General features: G+C 44.7%; 2 protein-coding genes across 2 annotated transcripts in view; one reads left to right on the top strand and one right to left on the bottom strand.

The window, feature by feature from the left end:
• The first annotated feature begins 311 nt into the window (after window positions 1–311).
• LOC111965648 (uncharacterized) lies at window positions 312–10,976 on the top strand. The gene is made up of 8 exons (XM_023989822.2): window positions 312–549; window positions 1,438–1,623; window positions 2,755–2,943; window positions 3,618–3,794; window positions 4,074–4,215; window positions 5,877–6,580; window positions 7,436–7,586; window positions 9,855–10,976. The coding sequence occupies exons 1-8, from the start codon at window positions 454–456 to the stop codon at window positions 10,847–10,849; spliced, it is 2,640 nt and encodes an 879-aa protein (XP_023845590.1). The 5' UTR covers window positions 312–453; the 3' UTR covers window positions 10,850–10,976.
• drp2 (dystrophin related protein 2) overlaps window positions 10,951–24,705 on the bottom strand; it is a 126,409-nt gene continuing 112,654 nt past the window's right edge. The window contains exons 19-23 of the mRNA XM_070444141.1: window positions 23,672–23,821; window positions 19,483–19,732; window positions 18,365–18,482; window positions 18,067–18,156; window positions 10,951–17,434 (exon numbers count right to left, since the gene is read on the bottom strand). Of these exons, the coding sequence (XP_070300242.1) occupies window positions 17,415–17,434; window positions 18,067–18,156; window positions 18,365–18,482; window positions 19,483–19,732; window positions 23,672–23,821 (628 nt within the window). The 3' untranslated portion in view covers window positions 10,951–17,414. The remainder of the gene's footprint in view (window positions 17,435–18,066; window positions 18,157–18,364; window positions 18,483–19,482; window positions 19,733–23,671; window positions 23,822–24,705) is intronic.

The raw sequence follows: 24,705 nt of genomic DNA, 5'->3' as shown, positions 1-24,705 counted from the left end.
CAGAGTAGTTAGTCATCAACCCCTGTTGAGTAGACAATGGTCTCCCACGTCCTCGAGGATTACCTTCCTACCTTCTAGAAAGATTTTCTAACACAGTGATCTCTCTCTGCTTCGCCCTCACATGTTCCTCTGGTCACCCACCTCTTCAACTTCTTACAGGGGATTATTCTGAGGATTTTGGGGGGCAGGGGAGGGATTAGCATGCCCAGATTAAAGTGGCCATCTTCAAACCCTGGTAATCTAGCCATCTGTCAGAGAGCAGGAGGACTGCACCGGGCTGCCTCAGGACGCTAACACACTCCCTCCTCACTAGACTAATTAGGGAGAGCAGGAGAGAGAGTCTAAAGACACACACTGCTGCTTATTCCCCATAGCCTGYAGTGTAGCCCCAGGGTTTAAAACACACCTTTTTACCTACCCAAAGTTTAGAGAAAAGGAAGTTTGGTAGCTAAAATGGAGGAGACGTACCTGCTGAACTACCCAGGGGTCAAGAAGAAGATTCTGGCCGGAGGGAATGGCCCAATGCCCCACTTTCCACCGGGGACCAAGGTAAGACATATCACCCTCAGACATGACCGTGTGTGTCTGTGATTGCATCCTATTTCTTATATAGGGCAATACTTTTGACCAGGGCCTGTGTAGGGTTGTGGTTCAAAAGTAGTCTCCTATATAGGGAACAGGTTGCCATTTCAGAAACCGCTGAACTCTAGATATGCCTAGGGTTTAATGTGTGGAGGAAATTATGCAATGTATAATTAGCGTTGTGTAGCAATTAATACTTTACAGGGCGATGTACATTTTTAGATTATCTCTGCCCACCTCGATTAGAATAATTCATGCGAGGGAGTAAAATATTCTGTATCTGGGTGTAACACACCGCGAACATTGGGTCAACACAATTGCTACACGGCGTATTGCCATCTGTGGGGATTGAACAGTCACGGATCAGTGTGTTCATGCATAGGCTTTGTGGTGCTGATGACGTCTCCTAACCACACACACACACACACACACACACACACACACACACACACACACACACACACATCACCTGATCATGTCCAGCCATAAGTCCCCAGGCTTGGAGTCCAACGATGACTAACATTTTCCTGAGCAATGACATGAATATCTGGCCCATTCAACAGCTGTGTTCTGTGTTGCTCCCATTCTGTCGCAAGCCTCAAACAAAAGACTCCAGTTAACGAGAGCAAAAGAAGGTTAGGGCCATAGCATACCAAACACACACAGAGTGGAGCAGAGGGTCAGCCAGAGTCCAGACACCCCCCAACACACACACACACACTCCAAATGGCACTATGTATGTGTAGGTGCAAGTGCATACGTGTGTGTGTGTGTGTTGACAATGGAAAGCTCTGGAACATATGACCACAGTTAATCCCCACTCTTTCTATATCCCTTCCCTCCTCTCCATCCAAGCTGGTGTTCCACTTCCAGACGCTGTTGGACAACTTTGAGCGCACGGTGATTGACGACAGTCGTAAAGCCAAAGCCAAAGTGCCAATGGAGATCTTTGTGGGGAAGATGTTCAAGATGGAGGTGTGGGAGACACTGCTGACCTCCATGAGGATCGGAGAGGTGGCCGAGTTCTGGTGCGATGCCGTTGTGAGTCCAGGGACCAATTAAACACACACACACACGAATAGACACACACAGACATCTTCACCTCCCGATGCGAAACAGAGGCGAGAGTCAGGAGATCTAGGGACCCCAAATTGTCTGGTAATTAGTGTTCACTGGGGTGGCGGAGGAAGCTTTGCTCTCCTCATACTTCTGCAGATTAACCTACCTCTGTTGGCCTCCTACGTACACAATTAAAAACTAAAACAGAGAAATCTTTTTGTCTGCAACAATTTCTCTATTTCTCCTTCTGGGAAAAGCAAAGAGTAGCAAAGATTTGCAAGTCAAATGGTGCTTGTGATTCGTTAGTTTAGGGCCGCTAGTTCAGCAACCAGCAGGGGTGAGGTGAAAAAGTACCTCGGAGTCTATTTTAGTCAGATCRATATTGTGTGTGTTTGTTTCTCAAATGGACTGCATTTGTGTCACAACGGAGTTGTTGTTWATGTGTGTGTGTGTTTGCGCCGCCTAGTCTCATAGACTAGACATAACATAATAAACGTAAATCCGGGACACTCAAATTAGTAYGATACTGTATGTTACGTTTGGTATGGTTACGTCTGATAGAAGGTTACCTAAAGCAAAAACGAAAGAAGGGTGGTTGGTCGGGTTGGAGGGGTGGGCGTATAACGCGAACATTTAGCAAGCCGAAGGTTGTGTGTTTGAATCATCACAGACAACTTCAGCGTTTTAGCAACGTTGAAACTACCTAGCATGTTAGCTAACCCTTCCCCTAACGTTAAACCCTTTTAACGAACCCTTCCTCTAACCTTAACCCTTTTAACTAAGCCTTCCCCTAACCTAACCCTTAGAGCAGGGCTCCTCAACCCTGTTCCTATAAAGCTGCCGTCCTGTAGGTTTTGCTCCAACCCTAATCTAGCACACCCGATTCTAATAATTAGAGCAAATTGGAATTCGTGACATATCATCCGTTTTGCAAATTCGTAACATATTGTACTAATTGCAATTCGTAACATATTGTACTAATTGCAATTCCTAACATATCATACAAGATGGTGTCTCGGATTTACATACAGAATAATATGAAATGCTCTGAGGCCACGTTGGTTTGTCTCTCTGACTCTATTTGAGTCATAGCGGTGTCTTTTCCCATCTCAGCACACAGGCTTGTACCCTATCGTGTCCAAGGGGATGAGGCTGATTGCCCAGGGCAAGGACCCCCTAGAGGGCCAGAGGCACACGTGTGGCATGGGGAACATGTTCCACTACAACACTACTGGCTGGCCTGAGCTGGATGAACTGATGAGGACACCTCAGGCACTGATCTTCATCATGGAGCTAATTCAGGTAACAAGCTGTTACACTACCGTCATCATTTTAGTTATTAACCCTTCATTGACCTGGTAAGTTGACAGTGACATTTACATTAAGGACCTGGGGAGGAGTTGCAGGAAGAGGAGAGGGGTTAAATGTGTTACACACAACACACATGTTAAGTTGGCACAGAGGGAATACACATGCACCAGTGGTTATACACCTACACCATTAGAAGTACACACCCCTTAGTTTATGAAAACATCTCCCAATGTGAACAGCAACACACCTCTGTCACTCTCACACATCTGTCCWAACAAACACATCTCGGCGCCCACAAACAAACCTCCAGACAATCATTTCCACCCGTTACATTACAAGCCGACTCCAAACACAGCCTTCTCTCTCTCTGTCTCCAACAAACAACAGCTCATCCTACCTCAACCACTCAATTCACAAACAAAACGGTTTATGTAACCAGCCGCTAATCACCAGGGGGACTAGCGGAGTTAAAGGCAACACATTCAATCCTCAGCCAAGTGGAGGTGGGTTGTGTTCAGTTGGCACCAAACAGAAGAAAACAGGGAGGGACTAACAGGTCTTGTCCAATTTCCGTTGCAGAAGATTTTGTTACCGTGTGTCTGAATGAACCAGACCCTGGATTACTTTTCTACATTTGTTCTGCCTGTCGCCCCTGATCTCCCCAGGTGGGAGACCCCTTCTCGTACAAGCGGGAGTCGTGGATAATGGACAAGGATGAGAAGATGAAGGAAGTGCCCTCGCTCCACCTGCAGGGCAATGCGCTAGTCAGACAGGGGCACTTCAGAGAGGCTGCCAAGAAGTACCAGGAAGCTGTGGTGCTACTCCGGATTGTACTGTCCAAGGTGAGAGGAGGGAGGGAAGGGAATAAGGAGACGAGTAAGGAAACGGTTCGGGATGGAGGGAGAGAAAATAACAGGAGAGAAGGTTATGACTAGTGAAAGGAAGGGGCATGGAGGGAGGGATTGGAAAAGATAAGTGTAGGGAGCGAAGGGGGATGTGATGGGAAGGAAGTGAAGAGAGGAGGAGGGAGAGCATCCATGACATACAACATGAGGAGGGAGGGAGGGATATTGTCAACATGATAAAGAAACGGGTCACAGACACTCATTTCCCACCTGTAGGAGATGCCAGGTGATGAGGACTACATAGCTGTGGACAGGCTCATCACTCCCCTAGTGTTGAACTACTGCCAGTGCATGTTGGAGCTGGAGGAGTACTATGAGGTTCTGGAGCATACCAGTGACCTGATACACAAACACAAAGGTAACACACACACACATGCAGGCACAAATACAAACAAACAATCATGCAATCCCGGGTTTTGTATCCAAAAATGACGTATTGAGCAAATMTTTTTTTTAATGGGAGTCATTAGTTGGAGTTGGAGCATGATAGACAACAGTGATGATTGTTCCAAAAAATGTAGAATAATACTTGTCTGTCTTTTTACGTTTACTGCCTATATTATTTGTATAGCCCTTTTTGCGTGTACAAGCCAGCTGTTTCTTCAGCAACATTACTGACACCGTCACTTCCTGTCCTGTAGTCTGATTTGGTGTGCACTGCAGTTGACATACGTTTCTGCTTGATGCAGGGATTAGCGCTGTGCTGCCTTCTATGTGTGTCTCCCCAATCCTCAAGGAGTCCCCATTCTGACATGTACGTAGCTCAGTGCCCTATGACTGAACCCTGAGACACWGTCCATAGGCTGTTTTTGGTCTTCACTCGCTGTTCTTTTCCTCTGCCTTAACTTATAGCGATGGCTGCCTTATATGAGCGAGAGAGAGACTGACTTCCTCTCATCTCATTCGATGAGAGCATCTCATCTCCTCACTGTCCTTTCCTCTGCTCTCCTGTCGGTCCTTCTCTCCTCTTCGCTTTATTTTTATTTATTATATTTAACCTTTATTTAACTAGGCAAGTCAGTTAAGAACACATTGTTATTTACAATGACGGCCTACCCCGGCCAAACCCGGATGATGCTGGGCCAATTGTGCGCTGCCCTAAGGGACTCCCAATTACGTCCGGATGTGATTTAGCCTTGATTTGAACCAGGGACTGCAGTGACACCTCTTGCACTGAGATGCAGTGCCTTAGACCACGCCACCCCTCGTCACCCTCTCCTATTCTACACTCTCTTCTCCCCTCCTTTTCCCCTTCTCACTCTCTCCCGAGCCTCTTTACTCTTGTCATTGTTATCTTGTCGTCTCTATCACTTCCAACCTTGCATTCAACCTTTCATTAGCATCTCCTCCGTCCCTCCTTCCTTCCACCTGGGAGACATCTTCTTTCTGAGAGGGACTCTGAGTCGGTGAAGGTTCTCCGTGGCGCACCGGCTCGGTTATTCCCAGAGGCTATGAAGAAATCAATTTAAATGTTGGCAGAATGAAAGATTTTGAGGGGAGTGGGGATGAAATGGAGAGGAAATGAGAGGAGGAGAGGAAAGCCATCAATGGGGATCGAAAGCAGTCACTGCAGCCCACTCATCTCCGCTCCTCAGAGAAACAGGATTAGGTGGTGTGTGTGTTCTGAGACAGGGGGCCTCTCGTTTTTTATTGAAATGTTATTCTTTCTCTTACACTCMCTCACTCACTCACTCACTCACTCACTCACTCACTCACTCACTCACTCACTCACTCACTCACTCACTCACTCACTCATTCACTGACTCACACACTCACTCACTCACTCACACACCCTAAGCGGGTATCTTTTCTCTCTATGCCGTGTTCTCCGCTGATAAGAAAATACAGTGATTGGAGATGTGTCATTTTCAAGCATGCACAGCCCTAGATGAGTAAAACTGTGAATCTTAGCTACTGTGTATCGGTTAGTGTCAGAGATGGTAGTGAATATTGATGAATATCGCTCTCTCTGTGTCTCTGTTTCTCCACCCTTTCCACCTCCCTCCCTCTCTCCTACAGACTGTGTCAAGGCGTACTACAAGAGGGCCAAGGCCCATGCTGCAGTGTGGAACGAGAAGGAGGCCAAGAGAGACTTCAACATGGTGGCCAACCTGGACATCACTCTGGCCCCTCTGGTGCACAAAGAGCTGAGGTTCCTCGCTGATAGACTGAAGGAGAAATACTGGGAGGAGAAGGAGAAATTCTGGAACTGCCTGGAGCAAGAGGAGATAGAGGGGAAGAAAGAGGAAGATGAGGAGAAGGAAGATGTAGAGGGCAAGAAAGAGAAGGATGGTGAGAGCACAGTGACCAAGGTGAAAGATAAGGAGAAAAGCAAAGATAACTCAGCCTCTTCCAAAGAGGAAGTGAAAGATGTCAAGGATGACAAGCAGAATGAGACAGGGTGGAAAAAGGCTATAGAGAAGGATGGAACAACCATTACTGTTACAGTGAAGGATAAGGCTAAAGTGAAGGATAGAACTGCCAATCAGGCTACAATGAAGGATGAAACAGCCAATAAGAGGACAGAGAGCACCCCGGAAACCCAGCCAGAGACCAATCAGAGTGCTCTGTCTGTGATAGAGGGGATGGACTGGCAGCAGAAGTTACGACACATCATGTTCCTGGAAAAGGAGGGTAACTTCCTGCTTACAGAACAGAAATACAGCGAGGCCACAACAAAGTTCAAGGAGGCTCTGGAGTACGTGGACTTCATTCAAAACAAGGTTAGTGTCCATTAATTGGCAGCTTCATTCAATKGTGTGTTATTTTGTTCAGTTGTCAGTTCATTCAATGGTGTTTTCTTTCAATAGTGTGTTCATTCCAATAGTGGAATGTTCATTCATTCATGGGTGTGTTCATTCGGTGTTAGGTCTTCATTCAGTGTGAAACAACCAATTAATCTAGCGGTCACAGCTGTTGAACGTCAGAGATACAGATAATACAGAGATAAAATAATTATTTATTGGAATGACAGGCTAAAAATAAAACGTTGTTATGAAATAGCTAAGAATGACAATACATGAAGGCAATAGGACATTTGTTGGGTAATGTTTGTGTTTTGGATAATCTTTTGAACATACAACTGCCAACTTTGGAATGTTGGARTTTGTTGGTCATTGTTCGAGCAGTGTGCAAGCGCCTCAAGAAGACTCCTCTATGATACCTGTTACATAAGAGCCATTGGTTCTTGGCCTCTCACAGGCTCTATTCATTTTGCATTGTTGCCACTCCACTGAAGAGAGAAGAGCAAGGCTATAGGATTGAAGGTACACTGGCAGAATAGAACAGGAACATGAAGAGGGGAGCTAAAAATAACAGAGCGAGACCCTCGGAGATCTTAGAGTGACAGCGCTCACCCAAGCATCTCTTTCCTAACTCTTACTTTGTCATTCCCCTCTATCCCACTTTCCTCCATATATCTCTCTTCTTCTCTTCCTATTCCTCTCTCTCCCCTCCATCTACCGCTCTCTTTCCCCCTTCCTCTCTTTCTCCCTTCCCCGATCTCTCCCTTCCTGTCCCTTTCTCCACTCCTTCTGGCTATCCCCCTCCTCTCTTTCTCCCTCCATCTCCCTGTGCAGGAGGTGTGCTATAAAGACAGGAGGGAGGACTGGGACTCTCTGGAGAAGGTGCGTGTGCCGATCACTCTCAACCTCAGCCAGTGTCTGCTGGAGCTCAGGGACTACCAGGAAGTGGTGGCGCTCAACACCAAGCTGCTCAAGAAACACAGAGGTTCTTTCTCACACACACTACCTTTCTTTTTCTCTGTCTGCCTTTCTCTTCCTTTGTCTCTGTCTCTTTGTTTCTTACCTCCTTACCTCTTACCTCTCTCTCGGTCTTCCTCTCTCTTCTCCCAGGACCTGTCTCCTCGATGTCTTTTTTCCCTCTCATTCACTTCCCCCTCACCCCCTTTATACATTTTTATCCCACTCTGTATCTCTCTTCCCTACATCTCTTATTCTCATGGTTGAGAAGCAGCTGCCATTGCTCTCGAGAACCCAAGGCCTTCTGCCTTATCCCAAGGGTTCTCAGAGCACCGCTTACAGGTGGGACCATGTAAACTACAATCAAGCCACTCTGTTTTAAAGTTTAGAAAYGTCAATAATCATTGCATGCAAAACGGTTTTCGAAACGTATGGAACTTATCTTTCATATCAGTGAGAAAGAATGTTTCAAATAAAAAAGATACTTACCCCAGCTAGCACATTTGATTCCTTGGAAGTTGTGGGAACATATGTTTTTGGTTTCACATTGGTTGTGGGAACGAAGCCATACGTTTCCTGACCTGTAAAACGGAACGTTTTTTAAACGTTCTGAGATCAGAAGTGAATATTTCACCTGTTCTGGGAATGTTTATTTTTAGGTTGCAGGGAGATTCTGATAATGTTTTCTCTGGTTCCTTGAAAGTTTCCCAGGGAGGTTTTATTAATGCTCTGAGAACAGAAATTATTGGTTATTTGGAGTTTTTTTTATAACTTCCTTAAAATTTTCACTGAATGTTTCAATAAGACTTTTAATAACACTGCTATCTTATTTTGGGTTAACTTTTTTGATCTCCAAGCACAGATAGGCATTATTCATGGGAAAACACATTTTTTATTGTAACACAGCATCAGTGAGATTCAAACCTATAATCTTCTGCTCTCTATCCATGAAATTAGTCCACTGCGCCACCAGAATGGAGCTAAAATGCCATGTTTTTTTATGMATACAAAGCTGTTCATTTTCGTCTATTCAAATAGACCCCATTTCAAAGGAATCAAGCACTCATTAAGATCAGAAGTGGCCAACTAGTGGGCACACCTGAACATACTTAACAAGATAGAGGATGGAGAGTTTGTTGAAGCTGAAAACGGAATGTGTATGTTTTTAAATAACATTCTTATAACGTTCTCTGAACGTAACAACTATTTTCTTTTGGTTTTTATGGAACGTTTTAACGTTCTCGGAACAATGAAAACATGACTTTAAATAGAAGCATGAGGAAACCTATAAGAAACGTTGTGCTGAAATTCCCACAGACAAATGTTGTTTCTTAACATTCTGGAACAATTTGAGAACATGACTTTAAATAGAACCATGAGGAATCATTATGCTGAAGTACTGAAATTCCCACAGAAGAACGTTGTTTCTTAATGATCTTGGAACTATTTGCGAACATTCCCAATGTCAAACCAGTTGGAGAACGTTTCTAGAACATTATTGAAATGAAATGTAACCATGTTTGAACTTTTAGGAAATATTCTGTTAAAGTAATGAAATACCAAGAAAATAACTATCCTGCACCATTCCCAGAAAGTTGTGGGAAGGTTGTATGCAAAGTAACCATAGGACAACCACGCTCTCAGTTGGAGAGCTCTAAGAAACATATGGTTCTCAGAACGTTCTGTGCTAGCTGGGCTCTGTTTTGGAGTTGAATGCTCGACATCTGTAGTACAAATGCTTGTCCTTATGCGGACCTCGCCCTTGTGTTGCTCCCCGACCTGATTTTTCAATCTTTCGCTCTCCCTTTTTTCTAGAAGTTTCAAAACCCACTTGCATCATTCTCCATTATTGTGGTTCTTCGTTGGTACTGTGCTCTTAACACAACAGTCAGGAGTGAAATTCGTTGTTTTCTTTTTACCTGAATTATTTATCGCAGAGTAGATGTGATATGCTACTGATCATAGCCTTCTCCTTAACTCTCTTTTCTCTCACTCCCTTTGTATTTTTCATGTTCTCTCCATTTCTCTTACCCATGTTTTTGGTCGATCTCCTCTCACTCACTGTCTAACTGCACATCTTTTACTGTCTCTGTCTCCCTCTCCCTGTCTCTTCTAATCTCCCTCTCTCTAATTCATTTCTCTCTTTTGTTCTCCCTGCTTCCTCTCCTCTCTCAATGTCCCTCCTTACTTCTTTCTATGTCTCTCTTCCATCTCTTTCCCTCTACAAATACATTAATCTACTGTACCCTGCCTCTCTCCCTCCTCCACCTCCTTCCCTCCCTTTATCTCTCTGTAGATAACTTCAAGGCAGTGTACCAGCGGGCCAGAGCCCACTCGGCTCTGTGCAACGAGGAAGAGGCCAGGAATGACTTCCAGAAGGTGGAGCGTCTGGAGCCCAGGTTCAAGCCCATCGTCAATCAGGAGATGAAGAGGCTGGGCGAGAACCTCCGGAACAAACACATCATCGACAAGAAGAACTACTGGGAAGCTACAGAGGAAAAGTGGGGCCTTGAGGGCACCAAGGCCAAGGCCAAAGCCAGGAAAGTAAAGAAGACAGTGAAGTTTCAAGAGGAGAAAAAAGTAGAGGGGAGCGTTCAGAAAGAAGGGGAAGCAGGGAAGACTGTAAAAGAGGGAGGTAGTGATGGAGTGAGAGAGGAGAAGCCAGAAGGAAAAGGAGAGGAGGGGAGTGCGAAGAGTGCGGAGAAAGCAGCCATTGCTGAGAAAGAGGGAGGTAGTGGGGGAGTGGAGAAGGATAGTGGGAAAAGAAGAGAGAGTGTAGAGGTAGAGAGAGCTGGACAGGCGGGGGTAGTTAACAGAGCAGGAGATAAAGAGACCGATATGGCACAGACCAATGAAGGCAGAGATAATGTAGCCACTGAGAGATCAGGGAAGGATAAGGCTGTGAAAAAGGGCAAATGTCACTTAACTGCCGCCCAGGAAGTAACCAAGGGAAGCACAGGGAACAAAGGCACCAATGAGAGTACAAGAAGCAGAGCCATTCAATCCGAATCGACCAATAGGAGTCCATTAGCCACCGCTGACCTCCCTAACCCACCGGCCACAGAGGTACTTTCAGAGGTAGCTGAGGAGAGAGTCAGGTTAGACACACAGATCAACAGACCTCACAAAGGAGAGGCAGGGGAAAGCAAAATTAATGAAGGGAGTAAATCAGAGGGAAAGAGTTCTGACGAACAGCCGTGTCCATCGGAGGGGGCGAGCCACACCAAATCTGGGGTCTCGACTGGAAATCCGTCTTTCAAGTCCAAGCGTAAACACAAGAAAAAGAAATAAAGGATACTCTGGCATTGATATGATCATTAAGTATCATGTGATGATTCTCATAATTCAATTCAGGATCATCGCTTGAGGCATACACACAACACAAGCAGACGTTCTGTGTAACAAATACACATTTTATTTATCCTTTTGTACACAAAGAGTAGAAAGCAGCCAGTAACCCACTCGTTATTAAAAAGGCATTTCTTTCACAAACGTTTTATACAGATTAAAAACCGAACGGGAGGACAGCAATAGGGAGGAACGTTAGTACAGTACATAACCAATGAAATAAATGGCATTGACACATTAGTCAAACAAATCATCACGTAATGAGGCGTGGTAATGTTAATTTAAAAAAAATTGACTTCAGATCGACATTAAAATAGAGACGATGAGTGTGTTTTTTTTTGTTTTGGTATTTGGCTGTGTCTTAGCATAGGCTAGTGTATGTTGTCATAGCTCTGATTCCCGTAAGAGTTCAGGTGATTCGTGGCCCTGCCGTGTTACAGAGCGCCAAACAACCCTCGCTGTGTCTCGTAAACGATGCCAGAGTGCACGGAACTCAAACATGGAAGGTCTCGCAGCTTACATGTTGGGGAAAATGAGCGTGCTCGTTAACGGGTTGACCGCACCATATATAGCAGGGGGCACCACCCGTTGGCCATGTTCTCTAAACTGTCTCTGCCTCGCTCTGTCTCCAGAGAAGAGCGCTTCTCTTCAATCCCACTGAAGATGGTGGGACTGGTTCGCGCTACGGGTCGCACTACGGGTCGCGCTACGGGTCGCGCTACGGGGAGTTACTGGTTGTATTTTATTTTAGAACATTAGATGCCTCAGATGGATAATCACATGACTACAGAGAGACGTGGTGTGGGCAGTATAATTCATTGTTAACACTCCCTCAGAGAAAAAAGCCTTTTGATGGGTTAGTCTTCAGAGGGCCACTACATAGACAGTATTGGCTTCTGGGAGTTTGAGTAAGAGGGGGACAGAAGAGCTACAGCTCTGCTGCATTACAAACAGACCATAGGAATATACAGTGGCAAGAAAAAGTATGTGAACCTTTTGGAAATACCTGGATTTCTGCATAAATTGGTCATAAAATTTGATCTGATCGTCATCTAGGTCACAACAATAGACAAACACAGTCTGCTTAAACTAACACACAAACAATTATGTCTTTACTGAACACACCGTGTAAACATTCACAGAGCAGGGTGGGAAAAGTATGTGAATCCTTGGCTTTAATAACTGGTTGACCCTCCTTTGGCAGCAATAACCTCAACCAAACGTTTTCTGTAGTTGCGCATTAGACCTGCACAACGGCCAGGAAGAATTTTGGACCATTCCTCTTTACAAAACTGCAAAAGTTCAGCAATATTCTTGGGATGTCTGGTGTGAACTGCTCTCTTGAGGTCCTACCACAGCATCTCAATTGGGTTGAGGTCAGGACTCTGACTGGGCCACTCCAGAAGGTGTATTTTCTTCTGTTGAAGCTTTTCTGTTGTTGGTTTACTTCGGTGTTTTGGGTCGTTGTCCTGTTGCATCACCCAACTTCTGTTGAGCTTAAATCGGCGGACAGATAGCCTAACATTCTCCTGCAAATTGTCTTGATAAACTTTGGAATTCATTTTTCTGTCGACGATAGTAAGCTGTCAAGGTCCTGAGGCAGCAAAGCAGCCCCACACCATGATGCTCCATCCACCAAACTTTACAGTTGGGATGAGGTTTTGATGTTGGTGTGCTGTGCCTTTTTTTCTCCACACATAGTGTTGTGCGTTCCTTCCAAACAACTCAACTGTAGCTTCATCTGTCCACAGAACATCCAGGTGCACGTTTGCAAACTTCAGATGTGCAGCAATGTTTTTTTAACAGCAGTGGCTTCTTCCGTGGTGTCCTCCCATGAACACCATTCTTGTTTAGTGTTTTAYGTATTGTAGAATCGTCAACAGAGATGTTAGCATGTTCCAGAGATTTCTGTAAGTCTTTAGCTGACACTCTAGGATTCTACCTAGAGTGGGGCGGCAAGTAGCCTAGTGGTTAGAGCGTTTTGCCAGTAACCGAAGATTGCTAGAATGAATCCCTGAGCTGACAAGGTAAAACGTTGTCGTTCTGCCCCTGAACAAGGCAGTTAACCCACTGTTCCACTGTTCTGTCATTGTAAATAAGAATTTGTTCTTAACTGACTTGTCTACTTAAATAAAATAAAACGTTTGTCTATTGTTGCGACTTAGATGAAGATCAGATCAAATTTGATGACCAATTTATGCGAAAATCCAGGTAATTCCAAAGGATTCACATACTTTGTCTTGCCACTGCATATACAGTTGAAGTCGGAAGTTTAAATACACCTTAGTCAAATACATTTAAACTCAGTTTTTCACAATTCCTGACATTTAATCCAAGTAAAAATTCCCTGTCTTAGGTCAGTTTGGATCACCACTTTATTTTAGGATTGTGAAATAATAATAGTAGAGTGAATGATTTATTTCAGCTTTTATTTCTTTCATCACATCCCCAGTAGGTCAGAAGTTGACATACACTCAATTAGTATTTGGTATCATTGCCTTTAAATTGTTTAACTTGGGTCAAACGTTTCGGGTAGCCTTCCACAAGCTTCCCACAATAAATTGGGTGAATTTTGGCCCATTCCTCCTGACAGAGCTGGTGTAACTGAGTCAGGTTTGTAGGCCTCCTTGCTCGCACACGCTTTTTCAGTTCCCTCCTGCAGCAAAGCACCCCCACAACATGATGCTGCCACCCCCGTGCTTCACAGTTGAGATGGTGTTCTTCGGGTTGCAAGCATCCCCTTTTTCCTCCAAACATAACGATGGTCATTATGGCCAAACAGTTTTATTTTTGTTTCATCAGACCAGAGGACATTTCTCCAAAAAGTACGATCTTTGTCCCCATGTGCAATTGCAAACCGTAGTCTGGATTTTTTGGAGCAGTGGCTTCTTCCTTGCTGAGTGGCCTTTCAGGTTATGTCGATATAGGACTCGTTTGACTGTGGATAAAGATACTTTTGTACCTGTGTCCTCTAGCATCTTCACAAGGTACTTTGCTGTTGTTTTGGGATTGAGTTGCACTTTTTGCACCAAAGTATGTTCATCTCTAGGAGACAACACGTCTCCTTCCTGAGCGGTATGATGGCTGCGTGTTTATACTTGCGTATTATTGTTTGTACAGATGAACGTGGTACCTTCAGGCGTTTGGAAATTGCTCCCAAGGATGAACCAGACTTGTGGAGGTCTACACATTTTTTTCTGAGGTCTTGACTGATTTCTTTTGATTTTCCCATGATGTCAAGCCAAGAGACACTGAGTTTGAAGGTAGGCCTTGAAATACATCCACAGGTACACCTCCAATTGACTCAAATGATGTCAATTAGCCTATCAGAAGCTTCTAAGGCCATGACATCATTTTCTGGAATTTTCCAAGCTGTTTAAAGGCACAGTCAACTTAGTGTATGTAACCTTCTGACCCACTGGAATTGTTATACAGTGAATTACAAGTGAAATAATCTGTCTGTAAACAACTGTTTCAAAAATTACTTGTCATGCACAAAGTAGATGTCCTAACCGACTTTCCAAAACTATAGTTTGTCAACAAGAAATTTGAGGAGTGGTTGAAAAACGAGTTCTAACATCTCCAACCTAAGTGTATGTAAACTTCCAACTTCAACTGTAGTTCTGTCTGACAAACTGCATGCTATAGTGGTGTAATCATTCATTCCACCTAGCCTCTACCTACCTCAATATTGTCCAAAACACACAAAACATTTCTATAGGTCTACAGGACCTATGGGTAGTACCTTTTGGTTTCCAGGCCTAACTTCTTCCCCCAGCTATAGTTCAATAGATGCATTGTTTCACACACAGAGAGAGATGCGATGCTGCTGCGTATATTCATAGCCTCAAGTACTCTATGTTCAGGGTGGCTCATCAATGTGTAATGAGATGTATAACATTAAAGAGTTTCCAAAGAGTTAACATTCTTCGTGTTGGATGTTTTTTTTTCACTCGAACATTTCTTTGTTCCTGGATCCTGACATGTTAAGAAAGGATGCCGGTGCATGTCAGCGCTTGGCAAAGGTAGAACAGATGATAATGACTATCTACTGTATGCCAGCTAAACACTAAACAGTGGCAGGCCTCATTAAGGTGGGGGAGGACAGGGGGAGGTATGGAAACGAGGCACTCTCTCTTCCCCATATGGTTATTAGCATTTCCATTATGGACGGCGCCCCACCTTGCCGACTCACATCCTGCAGCGCCGTGTCCTTGGGGACAGTTCCCTAGCAACGGCATCAAAACAAACAAGACAGGCACAGCGGCGCTCAACGATGTCAAATGTGAACGTTGGCGCCTGGAGGGGATAAAGTCTAACGAATACCGAGCTGGGATTCAAACAAATCTTGTTCTTGGCAATAAGGTCAGAACGTTCTCTGAATTATTCGAAACCATTCGCATCATGGCTCCCTGCAAATGTGGGTGTAATAACTTTATGGTTATGGGAGTGGTATGCTACATAATAAACCCAGAGCATCTTTCCTCTTTTCCAGGAAATGACTCACCTCCTGTCTGTCTCTTTCTGGAGATTTGCTGTGGCAAGCACATCATAGTGGATCGCTCCTTTCAGCTCAGCCCAGGACTGCTAAATGAACCATTTCTTCCTCTTTCCTCTTGTCTCTCAGATCTCCACCCCCTCTGAGTCTCCCTTCCACCTTCCATCCATCCTCCCTCCACGCCTCCAAAACCCTATTTGACCCCAGCCTTTTCTAACTAGTCTCTCAGGTGCTAGGTCGCTCTAGCGCTGTGAATTACCACCGTCTTCCCTTTCCATACTCATAAAGCCTCTCTAAATCCACAAATACAATTCAAAATGCCACAGAACCCAGACCCCTAAACCGAATCTCACCTTGTATGAAATCCACATCCACCCACAACACCCCACTGATCCAATCTCGTCCTCTGATTGTGAAAACGCTGAGTGAACACACTGAGCCAGTACTTTAACATCTGGCCACAAGCATAAAAAGAGAAAAGAAGAGAGGGAAAGCGGGAGCCAGGGCCAGGGCCAACTCCGTTCAATAATGTTTCAGGTAGCAGCATGAAAACACACTTATTAGTCCGTGACGGGCTCTGTTTGGGTTTAAGGCAAATAGACTGTCCTCTGCCTGGATTGTCACATGATCCTGGTGTGATGGTAGCCCAACCCCATATCAGACTCTAGCTCCTACTATCCTAGGCATTTGTGTACGCCTGAAATGTTTATATAAGAAATATGGTGAACCTTCCACACAGCAGAGGGAAAAGTGAAGTTATTAGCATATTGCTTATCTGATCATTTCAGATGACGTGCCATGTGTAAAAGGCTAAGAGTTTATTTGGAATTGGGCCGCTGGGTTAATGTGGTCAATCCTTCCTAGTGTCCTTGGAGATGATAGGGGGGGCTGGGGCACCCTGCCTCCCCCTCTGTGCACAGTGGGAGCGAGGAGCCAGAGTCCACAGTGGAGGGCCCGGCATTTAACGCTAGACGCTTTCTCAGATAAATACACTTAGCCATGATACAAATTGGCGTCGACTCGAGACCCTTTTTCTGAACACTACGAGGCATATTCACAGCCTATCTCGCTCCACTGCTTGTGGATGTGGGTGTAAGCGTGTGTGTGAATGTGTGTGTATCTGTTTTTTGTATTCCTGTGTGATATGAATGTTGATATGAATGTGTGTTAGTACAGAATGAGCGTTCATCTGAAACAATGTGTACGTGTGTATGTGTGCCGCGTGTGATGGAAGCAGTGAAACTCACAGTGCACAGAAGCAGCGCTGCCTGGCCTGGCGGGCACTTTGGCTGTCTTAAATAAATCATTGGGTTTTACTGATGATGTGTCAGTCCCACAGTGTCAATAAGCTTGTTGTGGGTCCCGCTGGCTACCCGGCAATCTGCTCTGTTCTGCTCTGGGTACGGCTGCCGCAGCCACCCAATCACAGCCGCATGAAATGCAGCCAGCCTGGCCCAAATCAACAGTGATGCGCATGAACGCCCCATAAAAAAAGAGAAGTTTGAAACGCATTGGGGGGGAAAAGGAAAACACACATACATACCGAGATACGCACACAGTTACTGGCACTCGGACAGAACAAAACATGGGGAAAATCCCCAACCGTTTTTGCATCGTGTCAAAGTCATTTTCGTGGAATGTCCTTGTGCTGTACAGATATAAGGCTTCACACCTTCGGGCAACTACACAGACGCTGGTTAGCACAGTGTCTTGGCTGGGCTGCTAGCGTTAGCCATAGCTAACACAGTTTCTGCCTGGCTGGGCTGCTAACATTAGCCGTTAGCTTCCTTAGCTGGTTAACACAGTGTCTGGCTGCACCGCTAACATTATCCATTAGCCTTAGCTTGTTAGCATAGTGCGTGGCTGGGCCTGGACGTTGGCATTAGCCGTTAGCCTTTGGCTCCCACAGGGGTGAGGGAGAGGGGTCAGCTCTCTGACGGCAGCTATATGGGGCACGGGCCATCAGGCATCCCATCAGGCATCACTCTGCGCTCCAGGCCCCGCCCTGGGTTAGATGAGTGACGTTGCTCCTGGAAGAGGAGAGAGGGGAAAAAAAGTGTCCATTAAKAGTGAAAATGATGTGTTTTAGAATACATGCAGAATAGCCAAATCTGTACTAACAGATGGGGGTTTGGCTGTAGAAACATTGGATTGACCTTTACGCTGGTAGCCTTGAGGCCCAGTAGGGATTAAAGGCAATGAACCAGGCACCTATATTGTAGTTCCCCACTGAGATAAGAACTGGTGTAGCTTATCTTTCTAGACACTCCTCAGACATTCCTTATCTTGTTTCCACCTCTGTTCAGGGTCATTTTGTATCACTGTCTTCATAGTTCATTTCAAAGTTGTATCAGTCTCATTTTACTTTAAAAAACAACAACATTTGAGCCATTTGGCAGATGCTCTTATCCAGATCAACTTACAGTAGTGAGTTCATACATTTTCATGCTTTTTTTCATACTGGTCCCCAATGGGAATCGAACCCACAACCCTGACGTTGCAAGCGCCATGCTCTACCAACTGGGTCATGTATACAGTACATCATTCAGAATGACTATATAACCCTGAGACCCCCCCCGGCAAAAATCTATGTGTGTCTTCATCAGGTTAATGGTTCTGTCTCTGTTGTATCTGTCTAAGGTCTGTATGGTCAGAGGCTCACCAGGTTCTGACGGGAAGACGTTTCTCAGCTGCTCTATGACCTCCTGCAGCTGCTGCACTGTGTCCTGTTCATGATCCTCATCTCCATCTCCTGGCACATACAGCACCACACAGAGGGAGAGAAGAGCGACAATGGAACACTCAATCATTCCATTCTGTCTGAACTAATGTTGTTGTGGCCCACAGAAGGAACWAAGCAATGTTTGTTCAGTCATTAATCCAGTAGGAATATCTTGGAACTTGCACCCCACCAGTGAGACCTGACCTACTATTTGGGAATGTTTGCCTTAGTAGCTCACCCGCTGCCTCTGTGTCTGTGGTCTCTCTACTSGGTCCGTCCCCCTGACGGCCTCCCCCTGACACCGGAGATGACAGGGATGAAGGTTCCGATCCGTTGGCCTCCGAGTCATCTTTGGGCTGTTGGAAAAGAAATAGTGTCATCAATCCCAACAGAGTTCTCATTTTGACAGCTACTTCAGAAAAGCACAAACGTTTCTTGGAACGTGTTGGGGTTGAAGGATACAGTAAACATGCACTGTAGATGCACTAAATAAGTCAAAGTGTTCCAGTGAAACCGAAGGCTGCGTTGGCTGGGGATTCAGACCTAGTTCCATGATGAACAAACGAAGATCTACTCTCTACAGAGATGAAAACAGAGGTTGACGGTTGACACCGAGTCGACTACCCACCCCCACTCCACCACTTTCCCTGTTCCATCGCTTCATATTGGAACGATAAACAGACTCATATAAAGAGCGTATGTGCATGATTATTTCTGAGGAAGAGATTGAAATGCATTATATGGTTGGGAGGTTCATAGAAGTGTACAGGAAGTTCAAATCTATCATTTTAGAATGTTTGGTATTCTGTCCCTCTCTTCCCATTCCCCTCTTTCCACTAAATCAGTCTCTCTTTCAATCTCCTCTCTCTATTCCCAATTTCCAAAGTCTTTTCACATGAGGAAATGTCTTTCTGTCACTCTCTCTTTCTCTCTCTCCCCTAGTGCAGCAGTACAAATTAGCTTTCATTCCTTCCTCTCCTTCTCTCTATTCCCCATTTGCACATTCATATTCTTCTACAGCAGTGTCATATTTTCTCTCAATCCAGCCACTATCTTTGCTATTCCCCTTTCTCTCTTCCGTTTAGTGTCAGTCCCATATCACTCTGCTTCTAATCCCTCTTGAGTCTATCCCCCTCTCTCTTTCTCTCCTTACCGTAGGTATTTCCCTCTCTCTCGTGGTATCTATCCCCCTACCTTCCTGTCTCTGTACCTGCAGTTTAAGTCATTAGTCTTTTTCTATTTACTAGAGATGTTCTCTACCCCACCCCTCCCTCCCCTCTTTTCCAACCCATCTTTTCTTTCTTTCCCTCATCTTTCTTACCACTTTCCAATTGTTTCTACTTCCTCCCTCCCTACCTGCAGCAGTAACTCTCGTAGCCTCTGCAGCTGGGACTCCAACTGTTTGTTGTGGTCCTCCAGGATCTGCATTCGTGTCTCTAGGCGAGTCTTGTGCTGCCGAAGGACCCTTGCCTCGGCCAGGAGCTCCTCGTCCTGCTGGCCCCCAGTGGGCGATCCCGGACACCCCTCGCCCCCCTCCGTCAGCTGGGGGGCCGCCGCCGCCTCCTCATGCCTCCACTTCAGTCGCCGCCACTCCCCCTGCAGCACCCTGGGAATAGGAGGGAGGACAGAGAGGACATCAGCAAACAACATTTTAAAGAGCTGGGAGTTTCACTGAGACACACACTGGCCACAATAAGCTATGATAGTAAATGCTGTGAGATGTTCACTGTCTGCTCATAGTCCATATGCTCATAGTCCATATGTTCACTGTCTGCTCATAGTCCATATGTTCACTGTCTGCTCATAGTCCATATGTTTCACCTGTCTGCTCATAGTCCATATGTTCACTGTCTGCTCATAGTCCATATGTTCACTGTCTGCTCATAGTCCATATGTTCACTGTCTGCTCATAATCTATATGTTCACTGTCTGCCCATAGTCCATACGTTTCACTGTCTGCTCATAGTCCATATGTTCACTGTCTGCTCATAATATCTATATGTTCACTGTCTGCCCATAGTCCTATGTTCACTGTCTGCTCATAGTCCATAGTTCACTGTCTGCTCATAGTCCCATGCTCATAGTCCATATGTTCACTGTCTGCTCATAGTCATATGTTCACTGTCTGCTCATAGTCCATATGCTCATAGTCCATATGTTCACTGTCTGCTCATAGTCCATATGTTCACTGTCTGCTCATAGTCCATATGTTCACTGTCTGTTCATAGTTCATATGCTCATAGTCCATATGCTCATAGTCCAATATGCTCATAGTCCATATGTTCACTGTCTGCTCATAGTCCATATGCTCATAGTCCATAATGTTCACTGTCTGCTCATAGTCCATATGTTCACTGTCTGCTCATAGTCACGTGTTACTGTGTGCTCATTGTGCATATGCTCACTGTCTGCTCATAGTCCATATGTTCACAGTCTGCTCATTGTGCATATGTTCACTGTCTGCTCATTGTGCATATGTTCACTGTCTGCTCATGTGTGCATATGCTCACTGTCTGCTCATAGTCCATATGTTCACAGTCTGCTCATTGTGCATATGTTCACTGTCTACTCATTGTGCATATGTTACTGTCTGCTTATTGTGCATATGTTCACTGTCTGCTCATAGTCCTTATGTTCACTGTCTGCTTATTGTGCATATGTTCACTGTCTGCTCATTGTGCATAATGTTCACTGTCTGCTAATGTGCATATGTTCACTGTCTGCTCATAGTCCATATGTTCACAGTCTGCTCATTGTGCATATGTTCACTGTCTGCTTATTGTGCATATGTTCACTGTCTGCTTGTTGTGCATATGTTCACTGTCTTCTTATTGTGCATATGTTCACTGTCTGCTCATAGTCCATATGTTCACTGTCTGCTATTGTGCATATGTTCACTGTCTGCTCATAGTCCTTATGTTCACTGTCTGCTCATTGTGCAATGTTCACTGTCTGCTTATTGTGCATATGTTCACTGTCTGTTTGTTGTGCATATGTTCACTGTCTTCTTATTGTGCATATGTTCACTGTTCTGCTCATAGTCCATATGTTCACTGTCTGCTAATTGTGCATATGTTCATTGTCAACTCAAATAATGAGCAGATAATTATCACCAGACATGGTACGAATTTGTGTTAACAATCACTAAACATAATATACACTGTATCCAAACAGATATTTAATTGGGTTGCGATTTCATTGAACTGTTGGTCGAAGTTAACTACATTTTGACAAAAAGACGAACCCTGTGGATTAACTTTCACAGCTCATAATCTATTTCTGTCTCTATGGAGACAGACTGCCTGTCTCTATAAAATTCACACAGACAATAAAAAATCAATTTTCGGAGCAGCGGTATTGTGTGGTATTCTATGTCCTTACCAATTTTCCCAGAGCAAAGAAAGTTGAGGCATGGGATGGCGGTACTAATTCCACCACAGGAGCATTCTTACAAAGTAGACAGCCACGACCTCCACACTCACGGTGAGCAAACATGTTTTTGTCTGATTTTTGGGGGTCAAGCCCAGTTCACAACATATGACCTGGGGTCCTATAGGCCAATTAGAATAAAGGAGGACAACTCCTAGTGCTAGATGAGGAACACACAGGATATACCTCATCATAAAATGGGAAATACAGAAATAATACCAAACTGGGTCAAGGTTTCAGACATCCAAGGGCTGTGTGTGCATATGTTATTAATCTAGCATTATTAACGTATTATTCACCAAGGACAAACGGAAAGCAAATGAACGTGTGTGTGTGTGCGCGCATGTGTGTGTTGGCCAAAAGGTCAGGGACATGCAGAAAATACAAAAAGATAATCACTCAGATGAATCATACATATGAAGGTTGCCTCTGATGTCAAATTAAGTGGATGGGAAAAGGCAATATTCTATCTAATTTTGGCTTTGTTTACATACTACTTAATATAGTACACTTTTCAGAATTTGGTTGTGATTCAGAGAAGTTAGAACAAGTATCTAGATCTTCGATGAGGCTGTGCTGGGATCCAAATTGTGGATTTAAAAGAAGACATGAATCATCAGCGTACAATGACACTTTGTTTTTAAGCCCTGGGTTTCTAGCCCCTTGATATTACTGTTGGATCTGATTTTTAATAGCTAACATTTCAATGGCAATAAAACATAGATGTGCGGATAATGGACAACCTTGATTTACTCCTCTTGACAGTTTTCTACTATCTAAGAAGTAGCCATTATTTACTATTTTACACATAGGGTTACTATTACCTAACTTTAACCCATTGAGATTACAAGAGGTTCTTCAAAATGTTATGTATAAATGTATAAACAATTCCTTCGACCTCATGGCTTGGTTTTTGCTCTGACATGCACTTCCAACTGTGGGACCTTATTTCGACAGGTGTGTGTCTTTCCAAATCATGTCCAATCAATTGAATTTATCACAGATGAAGTTGTAGAAATATTTCAAGGATGATCAATGGAAACAGGATGCACCTGATCTCAATTTCGTGTCTCACAGCAAAGGGTCTGAATACTTATGTAAATAAGGCTTTTGTTTTGTTTTATCCATTTTAGAATACGGCTGTAACGTTACAAAATGTGGAAAAAGTCAAGGGGTCTGAATACTTTCAGAAGGCACTGTATCTTTACTGATTAGTTCATGTATGCCCAGTTTATAATTTATCGACTTTAGCAAGTCAGTTTCTGCACTTACCATTGCCGGTGGTGAAAAGCATAAAATCTCTATGTGCATCGAGGAGTCTCGTTTTCTTCTGGGGGTTGGTTCTCCATGCTTACTCTCTGACATGTTTGGGTGTTGATTGTATTGGTGATATTGGACGATAAACCCCCAGCAGTGTTCCGTTTGTATTGTGATTATGTGGACGCTTTGAGGACATGAAAAAGCCGGGTCTTTTATGGGCCACGGCTTTAACAGGTGCACTTTGTAGTCTGTGTGTGTGTATTGTGTTTATGACTTGGGAAGGGCATTGTAAATCATAATAACAATGGTTACATTTACATAGCACTTTTAACTAGGTCTCAAGGCACTCAAGGCACATTGTCTGGCGGCACTCATGTCATCCACTACCAATGTCTAGTCCTGACATTTGGTGCCAGAAGCATAAGATGATTGATTATGATGGCCTTGGTAGTGGCCCTGTAAGCTTCCAAGACCTAACAGCTCTAAGTCCTAAAGGTTCTACGACCAAAMRGTTATAGGTCCTAAAGGTTCTACGACCAAAAGGTTATAGGTCMTAAAGGTTCTACRACCAAACGGTTATATGTCCTAAAGGTTCTACGACCAAAAGGTTATAGGTCCTAAAGGTTCTACGACCAAAAGGTTATTGGTCCTAAAGGTTCTACGACCAAACGGTTATATGTCCTAAAGGTTCTACGACCAAAAGGTTATAGGTCCTAAAGGTTTTATGACCAAAAGATTATAGGTCATAAAGGTTCTACGACCGAAAGGTTCTAGGACTGAAATGAGGCCGAAAGGTTCCAGTTCTAAAGATTATAAGACCAAACGGTTCTAAAACCTAAAGGTTATGTTTTCTCACCGGTTCTCATTCTCCAGGCGGGCCAGCGTTCTCTGCAGCTCGTCCTTGTCCTGACAGTCCAGGTGGATCAGCAGCATCTGCTGTCCGCTGGGGGAGTCCTGGTCCAGGGTGCCGGGGCTGGAGTGACGCAGGAGGTACTGATCTTCATCCCTGAGTCCCCCACATAACACAGCAAAGGAGACACTCAGCACACTGAGCCGCAGCACAGCCACAGATAAGACGACACAGGACAGGACAGGAAAAGCACAGAGCAGCACCGAGCCATTGACACACTGGTACAGAGCAGACAGACAGCACAGCCACACAGCAGCACAGGCAGCAAAGCAGTAGCAAAGTGCCACAGACACATGGGTATAGAAGAGCAGTACTGACACACTGACAGCAACAGGCACACGGACAGCATGCACCAGACACACGGACAGCACCAGACACACTGACAGCACCAGACACAATGACAGCAACAGACACACTGACAGCAACCGACACACATACAGCAACAGACACACAGGCAGAATAGACGCACATCAGCACAAGCACACCGGCAGTCTTAAGAAATTCAAGACAGTCTTAAGAAATTCAAGACAGTCTTAAGAAACAACGAAGCCAGACATACAGCAGTACAGGGCAGCAAGCTAACAGAGTGACATAAGAAAGAGGGGACTCAGCAGCAGAGACAGAGTCGTAGCCCTACTGATAAGAACAAAGCACCCAAAACACTTGCAACACACACATAGCTGCGGTGGCAAAGAGAATAGTCTTCCAACAGCACAGAGACACACAGAGCCAAGAACTCGCAGGCAGCAGCACACTGAGCAACTATACAAACAGTCATATTAAACTGGCAGCCTCACACACCATGCCATTACCCTCGTCTATTTAGCAAATACACATGTGCACACACACACACACACAACACACACACACACACACACCACACCAACACACAACACACAACACACACACACCACACACACACACACACACACACACACACACACACACCACAACACACACACACACACACACACACACAC

This window comes from Salvelinus sp. IW2-2015, linkage group LG6.2 (genome assembly GCF_002910315.2).
Source record: "Salvelinus sp. IW2-2015 linkage group LG6.2, ASM291031v2, whole genome shotgun sequence".
Lineage (NCBI taxonomy): Eukaryota > Metazoa > Chordata > Actinopteri > Salmoniformes > Salmonidae > Salvelinus > Salvelinus sp. IW2-2015.
The sequence above is the reverse complement of the archived record's forward strand: the minus strand, read 5'-3'. Positions and strand labels throughout refer to the sequence as shown.